Consider the following 12290-nt stretch of genomic DNA (forward strand, 5'->3'; position numbering starts at 1 on the left):
TATATATATATATATATATATATATATAGATATCTCTCTCTCTCTCGCTCGCTCTCTCATAAACACGTTCGTCTTAATCGTAATTGCTAGGAAAAATATTGTCCAATTCATTGTACACAATATTCTGTTGTTACTCTCGTCTACTATTCGTTTGTTCGTACGATAGATATATATATATGCAAAATTGTCCTTAAAAGATTTGTTTTTTTTTTTTATTTTCGTTGGGCAGAAAGAAAAATGATTTCCGACGTGATATAAATATAAAAATCGATTACTCCTTTTGTCGAGAGATGTATTTCTTTTTTCGTCTATGCTTTTAAAATTGAGACGTTACTTATCGGGCAACGAAAACATTTGGCCAATTTTGAATCGAAATTATTTGATAATAACATCAGTGAATTTTGTGGGGTAAAAAAAAATAAATTGTTAATGGTAGTTATATCAATAACACAATATTCGTAAAGTTATAGAAATATAATTATTGTACTTTTGTCTTTTTATTTGCTAGAAACAATAATATTTGATAAAAAGATAAAACATTAAAATGTGTTGAATAATAATATTGAAGTAAGGCCCATTTTTAAGCTACTGGTCAATAAATGCTGGCCAAAGTAAAACAATCAGCCGTTGATAAGTAATGTGTTAAGCTGTAGGCCTTTGGAGTTTGACAATCTGATTAAAAAAAAAAACCAAAAAAAAAGTATTTATTTAAAATTTATGAAAAAAAGACTAATCGATTTTTTTGGGCCCATACTGTAAATACATTTATACAGACACGCGCGCGTACACATACATATATATTATACACATAACAAATTACACCGATATATTTAAACGTGCGTTCACTGTGTTGCGCCAATTGTTTGCCTGCCGCTAATTGCTGCTCCTTCTGCCTGGCAGCTTTCCAATTGACCGACATCCGGTCTAATAATTTTAATAATTTATCTTCATCCTCCTCCTCCTCCTCCTCTTCCTCGGGTATTAAAAACAGCCTTGCAATTTAAAAAAAGAAAAAAAAAAGTAATAAAATTTCCAGGAAGAAGGCAAAGTTTAATTAATGTTAAATGATGAGTCTCCTTTAAAATATCCCAACTTCCTATAAACCCAACACTTGTCCTCCTTTTGTGACACTTGAAGGTCAATCATCATGGTCAGTTGTTTAAAAAAAACACACACACACACAAAAAACATTTAATACCAAGGCAAAAAGTAGTAATGTGTTGATCGCTTATCTTCGACGTATGTTGTAAGCCGATGATTATTATTATCATTATTATTTCATTATCATTATTTATCTTATTATTCATTTGAGATTATGTGATTTATTATTATGATTATTATTATTATTATCCGCTGTCGTGTGAAAAATGTTGATTAAAAAGCCAAGCTGGTCGTTAATAAATATCACTTGCTGAGTGTGTCTCTGAAATACTTATGTTAGAACAATCTTGATTGTCTTAAATAATTATCCTTTCTCGGTCGGCTCTCTTCCGCTAATACACTGAACGCGAATGAATCTAAACGAATGAAAAATAACACGAATCGAACTAAAACGATTCGATCGGTACGAAAACGGTTGCCCGTCCCATCTCTACGGCGAAATCTGCTACTCCACACTATGACGAAAAATCAAACGACACCCCTTCGACTATCTACGAACTAATTCTTGGGCCAATATGGCGAAGCCGATCTGTCAACCAAATCAACTACTGATCTACTTCTACTTCTACTACTACTACTACTATCTACTACCTCTACTACCTACTATCTACTACTACTACTACTACTACTACTACTACTACCAACCACCTGATCTGCAACAGAATGCGTAGTCCCAACAGTTACTGTGTGGCAGTGCGAACCTGTGTCTCCGAGGACCGGTAAATCGGCCTCATCCTTTCCACTGCCGCACTCCACACCACCTCGTTAAATAACCGCAAGACTCTGTCGTCCGCCGTTATGGGCTTCCGGTAAGACTCATTGTTTCTCTTCACTTCTATCTCTCTCTCTCTATCTATCTATCTATCTATCTCTCTCTTTCTCTATCCCTCTCTTTCTCTATCTATCTATCTATCTACTTATCTATCTACCTATCTATCTATCTATCTATCTTTCTCAATCTGAACCCATCAATTATCTTAATCCCATCCAATTAATCTTAACACTTTACCTACCTTTACTTTAGTCAATATCAAATGTCACTTATTGACAAGGACAATCTATTAATTTGTTTTAACGAATATTAACGGATCTCGCGTTCAATTATACTTTTACTATTAATTATTATACATAAAACAGTGTCTTTGTTTTTTTTTCTCTGTCCTCTTCTAATAGTATTAATCCATTTTAAATGAATTCTAATAATGGAAAGATGATTATCGGTAAAATAATGTTCGATAGTTTGTTTCTTTTGATTATTTAGATTTATTGAAATGAATTGAAATAAATCAAATGAACTTTTGTTTAGATTCATTGTCAGAGAAAGTTCTATAATATGATTCTACTGATTCGACTTGTGTCGAACTACACGTACTTTTCTCATAAATGATCGGTATTACGATATTACAGAAGAATTTTCTATAGTTTCTGCATCAATCTGTTACTTGGTTTTTCTAGATATTCGTTTAATTCGCAAATGGTAGGTAAAGTGTGTTAATTAAAATTTAACATTTTTATTACTAAAACCTAGCTTCCCAACTACTACTACTACTACTACTACCCCAACCGTTCTGAAGGTATACTCTGTTATATAAATGTTAATCTTCTACCCTTATAATTCTACTTCTTCTTTTACTACTTTAAATTTCACCTTCTTTTTTAACTAGATATTATTATGCTCTTCCAATAATATAATACCCAATTTTAAATTATTCAAAACAATAATCTTATTATTATTATTATTATTATTATTATTATTGTTATTATTATTATTATTTGATCTCCTTTCTACGATCCTTTTTCTGTATTATAACAGACAGGTTAGACTTTTTAAAATATAACCAAAAAAAGAAAAGTGAAACAATGAAATGGAAAATATTCCAAAAAACACTATTGTTGTTCTAATCTATAAGAATGGAGTTGTATACCAATAATATAGGGAAGTCTTCTTTTCTTACACCCCCACGATTATGTTTTCGTCCTGTTCTACACTTTTAGTATCACTTTTACGTCATTATACAGAGAATAGTCCTCTAACTGGTGATACAAACGTGAGCAAAAGATAATTCTACGTGAAAACCTAAGTCGAAAATGTAGAATAATATTTGTTCATCGCTATTAATTTTGTTTTGTTTTGGGAAAAAACAAAAGAAAAAGAGTTGAAAAATTGATCAAGTACACATGGACTTGATTTGATTTCTTCTCGAAAGATTTCGCTAATTTACTTTTCGAATATTTCGGAAAACACTTTTCTGCTTCTTAATACAGCGTTCATAAACATTTTCAGCATGATGATATCTCTTGTATAGGTTCTCTACTCTTATGCTTATCGAACGAAGCTTTTTTTAGTTATCAGGGTTGCAAGCTCAATCAACAAGTGCACGCGTACTCGACAATTGTTCAAACTTATTATTTTCCAAAAACAAAAACTCTTATATAAACAAATTTTATTCTATATTTTCGATTTAATTTCTCAAGTAGAATCATCACCTGTGTGCTCGCGTGTACTACTAATTACCGGACACCCTGTATATACATATACATATATATATATATTTTTTATTTTTTATTTTTTATATATAAAAAATATTGCATTTGTTTGTACTTTTTTTTTTGTAATTTTCATATAAACAAGATGTTTATATATATATACGAAAAAATATATTTTCTTCTTATAAGCAACATGTATATATACATATATATACATATATGTGTATGTACGTAAAGTTAGTGCAGTATAACGCTTGTTAAGAGTATTCGCTTAGCAATTTCTCTGCCAGCATTCATAGATATTCTGATCGCTAGCCACTTGCTACCAGTTGTTACCTGCAGTTGCAGCCTTAGGTAAGGAGCCAATCGACTTTTGAATACACAATTTATACACACACACACATATACACACACACTATCGTCGTACGTATTTCGACCTTTGAAACAAGTTTTCTTTTTCAATCGGTTATTCGAAACAAAATTTGTTTGAATTATTTTATTCTAAGTATATACATTTATGATATTAGCTTACACAATTGGTTAGTGTTAACAATCGAATTATTATTATTATTATTATCCTTAAAAATATTTTCTTAACAAATTAGAAATCTTATTGTTAGTAAGAGATTTGTCGTAAGATTGAAATCTTTATAATAGAAGATTCATTGGAACTTAGGTTTGAAAATATTCTCTAAACGAGTTAAAAATTTTGTTAAATAAAATTTAAGAAATCGATTATGCTTTTTTAAGACATTTTGCTCGTTAAACTATTAATCTAATCAGTAATATGAAAATTTATCTAAAAAGGTAACGAATTTTAAAAATCATCTTTAAGTACTTTTGGTTCAGATAAAAATTTGTTGACCCACTTCGTGTTTCTTATAATAAACTTATGAATATATTATTTTTAATTTGTTTAAAAACAAAAAAAAAAAAAAAAAAGAAAAAAAACGAAATTCGTCCGACGGTTATAATAAATCTGCATGACACAGTAGTTACCTTATTATCGTAGGAATAGATAAATCTAATCTCAGAATGTGAATAATAGAAATTAGTATTTCTTATTTTTTTTTTCATGGTAATATATATGGGTACCTCGAATAAAATAGGAATTCTAATTTTTAATTGTCTCTTAAATCGTTTAACCAACTATCTCTTTCTAATCTACTCTCTTATTATATATTCTTCTCTCTTATTCTTTTATTTTCTCGACCAATTTTTATTTTTTACAAATCATCATTTCTAATGATACATATATACACAAATATATAATAAATATCGAAGAATATATTTTTAAAGAGGTACCCATAAGATTTGACGTAATGTATGTTTTTCTATTCGCATCTTGCAGCTCGTATAGATTCAAAGGAATGCTCTAATCTATCTAATCCCAAAAATGTAGTTTTCGTAGAGATTAGATATTAGAAATTAGAAATTTAGAAATTAGAAATTGCTAATTAGAAATTAAAAATTATAGTTTAGATATTGAAGTAGTTAATTTAAACAACGATCTCTCTCTATCTTTTATTTAACATCTTATTTTGATATTATATATATATATATAATCCAAACAAGTTAATTAAAATGTTCAATTATTAATGAATTTAATGTTAGCAAGTTAAATCGTTTAAATTAGCGTAGTTAATCTCGTGGAATAGAATAGCAGGACAACATATTTATATATATCGTAGTATACAATACATACACATACATATATAAATATTATGTGCATACATAGAAAACTTGACTAAGAACTTTTAAAAATGGTAGAACTTGGAAACCAGGTCAAACGGTTACCACCGATGAAAGATTTATTTTTCCGTAACTATGTTATCGGAAAACGATCGGAACGTTAAATCCGTTTTACAGTTTGAAAAACATGTTTGAAATGATTAATCCGTATTTAATGTACGCGTATGCACACGTACATATCTACGTATATACGCACACACATTTGTGGAAAGACACAGAGAGAGAAGTTACCACGAAAGATAATAAAACTAAAATCGAATGAATTTCGACGGAATCACTTTTTTTTAATTATAATAATCTTTCATTTATTTTTATTCGATCTTTTTTACTGAAATTTTATTATTTTTATTATTATTATTATTATTATTATTATTATTATTATTATAAAATGTATAGATAATTTTGATATAGATACATGCTGTTTTTGTTCTTGCTAAAAAAAATGTCATTATAAAAAATTAAATAAATAAATTTTGTGTTAACATTTAAATGATACGAAAAAAATATTAAAGACATTTTCTTCTTACATATTTAATTAATACAAAATAAATAAAATATTTGTTGAACACGTAAAATATTGATTGAAACATTTTTTATGGATAGGAAAATTAGAGAATTTTTTCTTTTTTTTCTTTTTTTTTTGGATCTCTCCTTAATTTTGTTAATTTACGATATAATAATCAAATCGATATATTGTTATAATAACACTCGTATTTAATTCATCGAGAACACGCTTCGCTATCGTATTTTGTTGCCTTACAAGTAGAGAGTAAAAGCTTTACTTGGATGACGCGAGAAATATACGATTTCCTAGGTAGAGAGGAGATTCAATTAACGAACGTAGTACCTCTACGTCATGAGTAATAAAATAATAAAAACTACAAAAATAGAAATAGTGAAAAAAGAATTAAAATTACGAAAAAGAAAAATAAGAAAGAAAATATTAGAAAAGTAAGAAAGAAAGAAAGAAAGAAAGAAAGTAAGGAGGAAAGTAAGAAAGAAATATAAAAGAAAAAAAACATGCAACCTTTGTGTCGGTGTGTTTCACACACATACACACACTTGCGTGCAACTAAAAATGTATTAGTAATTTATTTGATAAAGTAAAACTTCGAGCAATCGCACAGAAGAAAAATTTGTTAAATATAATGAAACTATTTTTTTTCATTTCAATATTTTTCTCTATAAGAAAAATAAATAGATAAATAAATGAATGAATGAATGAATGAATTGATAAGAAATTTAATAAGGAAAAAAAAAATGATTTTCATTGCTCGTGTTATTCGAGAAAATGTAATAATGAATAAAAAGAAATTCGCTTGTATTAAATTGTATTTTTTTGATATTTTTTTGATTAAATATCTGATACGACATACAGGTTGTAATATAAATTTTCGTTTGGATAATCGATTGAAGTAAAAGAAAGCAACATTTATTGTAATCACACAGGACGGGGTGAGCGCAAAGGGAGCGTTATGGATATACCCGAAAGATTCTTGGATCAAAATAACGAATTGGATGAGGAGGATAGATGGAGGTAAATTAAATAAATTAATTTTTATTTCTATGTAATAATTAAAGAAAAAAAATTTTGGAGAATTTCCCTCGCGATCAGGTGTAAGAAAATGTTTGTTTGATTTTCATTTTCTCAAATATATTAATTCAGCTGAAATTGATAAAATAAAAAAATTTATACGTTTTTTTTTTTTTACATAAGAATGTTATTTAACGTAATGTTGTTCCTTCTTGAAAAAAAATTATAATAAAAATAAATTATATATTTGATTATTTTCAATATGAGGAAATAAACATTTTATCATGTGTTAAGATTTTAAAGTTAAATTTGGGGATTGAACTTTTATTATAAAAATAATATATTGTAAAATTTTTTACATACTAATTTTTGAATATGCAATATTAATGTTTACAGTTATGCAAGAGCTGAGAATGGTTTCGACAGGACACTAGGAAGAGGTCAAATTCTACCGAAAGGAATCAAAATGATCAATAGTAAAGTTTCATTCAGTCAATTAAACTTTTCTTTTTCTCTTCGAAATATTTTTAAATTAAATATATATATATATGATCGTAAAAAATATATATAAACGAGTATTTGTTGTTTTTAGGTCCACAAAACGGCGAGGTGCAGCTAGGTTTTTGTTTCAGCAAGAATACTCTCGAGGTTGAAGTTATCTGTGCTAGGGACATTTGCCCTAAGGAAAAGGATGAACCCGGTAAAAAGATAATTCCAAATATTTTTAAACATTATAAAATATTCAATTAGTTGTTTCTCTCGTCCAAAAATAAAATTATTAATAAATATGTATCGTAGGGAAATTTGACATTAAAAAGAACTTAAGAAGAAATTGGATATTAAGAAAGAAGAAGAAAGATCAAATTTGATCAAAAAACTAAGTTCTACTTCTTTTTAATGTCCAATTTCCCTACGATACATATTTATTATAAAATATATTTTTATCTTCTATCTTTTTTTCATAAGACAAACATGTTCGAAAGTTTCACAAATCTTATATACAATTAAATAATTCTTTATCATTTCTCTTATAAGAGAGAAATACAAAATACATTTATCAACAAAATAACATATCCGTTAATATACTTCTATAATATTAAACAATTTCGATTAAATATATTATTAGATAAAAATGTTCAATTCACAAAGTCATCACTGGCCGCGGGAACGTTAAGAAAAAAAAATATTTTTTTAATTTAAACACTCCAAAATATTAGTACAGTACAGTACTGTGTTTGATTTACCTTAATTAATTGATAATTAATCGACAAAAATGTGTATTGTAATTTAGAAGCACTGAGTATACGTTCGGAGCACCGTCTTCCTCAAAATCCACCGTTGAACTGAGTCATTGTCCTCTATAAAAGTTCTTTTATTAAATATTGTTTATATGAGACTTTCCTTATATGGTACATACGCATAACAAAAATAATATTCGCGTAATAAATATCATAGAATTTCCTTATTAGGAAAGTCATATAAACAACATTCAATAAAAGAACTTTTACAGAAGACAACGTGCCAGTTTAACGATGAATTTCGAAGAGAACGGTACGTTGAACTTGCTTTTAGACTACAATATACATTAGCTTTGATTAATTAACCCTTTGATTGCGAACTGTTCTAAGTTGAAGCGATTCGCGAATGATATTCGACCATAGGCCACACTGATAGCTTTTGCCGGGCGCATATATGCGCCCGTACCAATCAAAGGGTTAACAATCATTTAAGGTATGTCGAACACTCGCAAGGTATGTTATATATCCCTACTCATCATCAATCTATAAACAAACGCATCTCTCGCAGTAACTATCGATCGATGTATCTCATACAACACACGCACACACACACACACACACACAATATAACTAACACTAAACTAGAACCTTCTAGAATCTTATTCAACTGTCGATCGACTATGAGTTCTATCTATCTATCTCTCTCTCTCTCTCTCTCTCTCTTTCTTCCCTACCATTTCTTGTAATTTGTATGAAATCTAACCGTTTTCTTAAATTATATAAGTTTCACAGTTTAAAATAATATTAATTGTAGATACCTACGTGAAAACATATTTACGGGACGGTGAAAGATGGCTGCAGAAAAGGAAAACAAGAGTGATTCGGCACACGCGTAATCCTCAATATCGGCAGACCTTGAAATACAGCATCTGCGATGCACTCGATAGAAATCTTCTAATAATGTTGTGGGAAAAAAAACAAGGATTCGAGAGTAATCAAGGCTTGGGTGGCGCCGAAGTGAACCTTAAGCTATTGCCATTAACACAATTGACCGTAGATTGGTATACTCTCTTCCCGATCCATACTTTAGGCACACAAACGACTGACTCGCCATGATGGTTAAGGGAAAAATGGGCTCTCGAAGCTGGCGAACTCGACCTCAGGCTTAGTCTTTTACTCAAGGATGAGGGAGAATCCGTCGTTAAGATCATCTCTTGATGGAAATTCTGGATAATCGAATCGTTCGTACGAATTTTAAATATTTTTATTTATCTTCTTTGTTTCCTTTTTATTTTTTTGTTTTTTTTTTTTCTTCAAAAAAAAAAGATCACCGTGTGAGGTTTCGTAATTAATTATTATTTGAATATTCTTTTTTCTTAATTGGCACATTAATATTGACGAATTTTATATTTAATAACAAGAATTTCTCTATTGATCTTAATTATTTCTTTTTTCATGAATTGTTATCTATGATAGTGATTAATATTTCTGTTTGTTTCTTTTTTTGTAATTATTTATATAAATATATCATAATTAAAATAAAACTCAATTGAATTTTTTAATTTTTAATTTTGACATCGAGACGATGACAATCATATCGTGACAATTATTCTATGCAATTTTATCGAAAGACAATCATAATTGTGTCACATTTTTAATTTTTTTCTTATTCATTTCTTATTTCTTTTTGTTTTTTTTTTTTTTTAACTACTCACAATGATCGAAAACAAAGCTCAAATGTATTAAGTTCCTCAATGCTTTTCACCATAATGTTGCGTCCAATTCGTGTTCCTCTATCAACAACATGAAATAAATTGACAGATTTATAACATTTTTAAAATAAATAATTAATAGAAAAAAGAAATTTACATACAAATATACCGGCTAAAAGAAATTATTCAATATATATATATATATATATATACATATATGTAATTCGTGTGTGTAATTCAGTTTTTTATATAAATAAATATAATAATGATTAATTTTATGTAAATGAAATATATTATATATAATTATTATAATAATTTATATATAAAATTAATCATTAATATATATATGCGTGAAAATAATCGAATATATTTTAATGATCGACATCTCTCTCGCAATATACATAAATATACAAAAAAAAAAAAATAAGAAAAATTAACAAACACACACACACACACACACATATATATATATATATAAATAAATAAATACAAAAAATAACGTGTCTACGTTAGAGTTTCTTAAGATATGACTCCCGATCTCTTATGGGGTCGCAAAAATTAAAGAAAAACTACATAATTCCTGGACGCGAAATGATTGAAAATTAATTCAAACCAGTTCGGCAATACTAAGCGTATAGGATTATCGTGAGATTACGATAACGAAAGAAAAAAATAATATAAAGTTTGTGTACCCAAAATTACGAAAATATTTGCTCGAGTAAACGGAGGGGGTTACCGAGTGGAAAAATTTGAGAGAACCCCATGGTTTGTATGATAGTTTCAGCAATAATAATGTTTGAAAAAAAAAAAAAAACGCGAGTATAATATAATCGATAAAAGCAATTATTTTTCTTCCAGTTTTATCGTAGCCAAAAAGAAGCAAAAAGAGATAAAGAGAGAGAGAGAGAGAGAGAGATAAAAATAAAATGAAGATATTATATAAGAGAAAGGGGACCGATCGTTTATCCATAGATGATTGATCTCGAGAAAATTACAAATATACACATATATTACGAGAATCCATTTTTTCCTATATTATATAAAAAAGATTATGTGTGAGAGAAAAAGAGAAAGAGAAACAGAGAGAGAGAAGAGAGAGAACATATTATCAAAATCAAATTAATGGGATAAAGATAATTTTAATACTCGAACGAGATTTTCATAAGCCTTATCGAAATTATTTTGATTGAAATATTAAATTTCGAGTCTCGTTAGAATCTAATTTCACTTTTTTTTTTCTCTCTTTTTTTTCTTAATTAAATTACAATGAAAAGATGACAATCAATGATCATCCGGATTTAAAACGACAAATTTTATTTTTGTAGAATATGAATTATCGTAAATATTTGAATTTGTTTTATTTTTTTTTTAAAAAAAAAACAAAAAGAGAAATTTATAAAAATATATAATATATATTAATATGATATCGATGATTCTCGCTTTAAATCATTGCAAACTTGAAGACAATCGATTTAATAATTAAATAAATAAATAAATAAACAAATGTTCTCGCTGGTCGAGTTGAAAAGACATTAATGAATAATAAATAATTACGGGAGAGGGAAGAGAGTTAAATGCGAAAAAAAGAAGATGGAAAAACATTGGTATGGAAGAGTAAAGAAATTAAAAAACGAAAAATAATAAAAGAAAAAAAAAAGAAAAATTAATAAATAGAGTCGAGAGACTTCTCAGCTAATTCCAATAAACTATACGAGAAATTTGGTGTTTATTAGAGGTCGCACAATTTTTGTAGTTAATACGATATACAGCGTAAGGTGTGTGCGTATTCTTTGAGGGATAGTTTGATAATGAAAGTTTCGTAAAATAGAGAGAGGCCATTGCATTATTCTTTTAATTTAAAAAGAGGACAAAATTATTAATAGTATTTCACGTGAAAACAATTTTATTTAATTTATTAAATATTTCTAATTTTTGTGTGTGTGTGTGTAAAAAATGATAATATATACGAGGTTAAATCGAATAGTTTTGAACCTTGACAAAAAAAATAGAAATTTATCTTTCTTTTATTTTTTTTATTGTTAAATAAAAGAAAAAAATATCGTTTCTATATTAAAGTCAAAACTTTTCAATCCATTTTAAAAAGCAAGACCAAAGCAATGGCGCAACGTGATGTAAATATATTTATGTATATATTATATATACATATATATATTAAATATTAATGTCTTAAAATATAAGAAAGAAAAAGAAAAGAGAGATCCGGAATTGCGCTTACCCCGCCGGAAGTAGACATAAGTGATAAAAAATATCTAAACGTGATAAATATTGGACACTATAATTCTAACGAAATAATATGACCTAAAGATACTTAATATATCTTCGTGATCTTTTACAATATTAATTAATATTATATATATATATATATATATTATTGTGAACGGAAAT

The 12290-nt window shown here is 27.7% G+C and overlaps 1 protein-coding gene across 7 annotated transcripts in view; it reads left to right on the forward strand.

The window, feature by feature from the left end:
* The window catches only part of LOC106790608 (regulating synaptic membrane exocytosis protein 2), a 71454-nt gene extending 61958 nt beyond the window's left edge, over positions 1-9496 (forward strand). For 5 of the 7 annotated variants that reach the window (XM_014755645.1, XM_014755662.1, XM_014755670.1 and 2 more), the window contains exons 19-22: positions 6850-6937; positions 7331-7410; positions 7527-7634; positions 8987-9496. In XM_014755645.1, the coding sequence (XP_014611131.1) occupies positions 6850-6937; positions 7331-7410; positions 7527-7634; positions 8987-9288 (578 nt within the window). In that variant the 3' untranslated portion in view covers positions 9289-9496. Of the gene's footprint in view, positions 1-1823; positions 1971-6849; positions 6938-7330; positions 7411-7526; positions 7635-8986 lie in introns of those variants that run through there. The other 2 variants (XM_014755686.1, XM_014755695.1) reach the window with 1 other exon arrangement.
* The last annotated feature ends 2794 nt before the right edge of the window (positions 9497-12290 follow it).

The sequence above is a fragment of the Polistes canadensis genome, unplaced genomic scaffold (assembly GCF_001313835.1).
Source record: "Polistes canadensis isolate GaletaPanama2010 unplaced genomic scaffold, ASM131383v1 scaffold_7, whole genome shotgun sequence".
NCBI lineage: Eukaryota > Metazoa > Arthropoda > Insecta > Hymenoptera > Vespidae > Polistes > Polistes canadensis.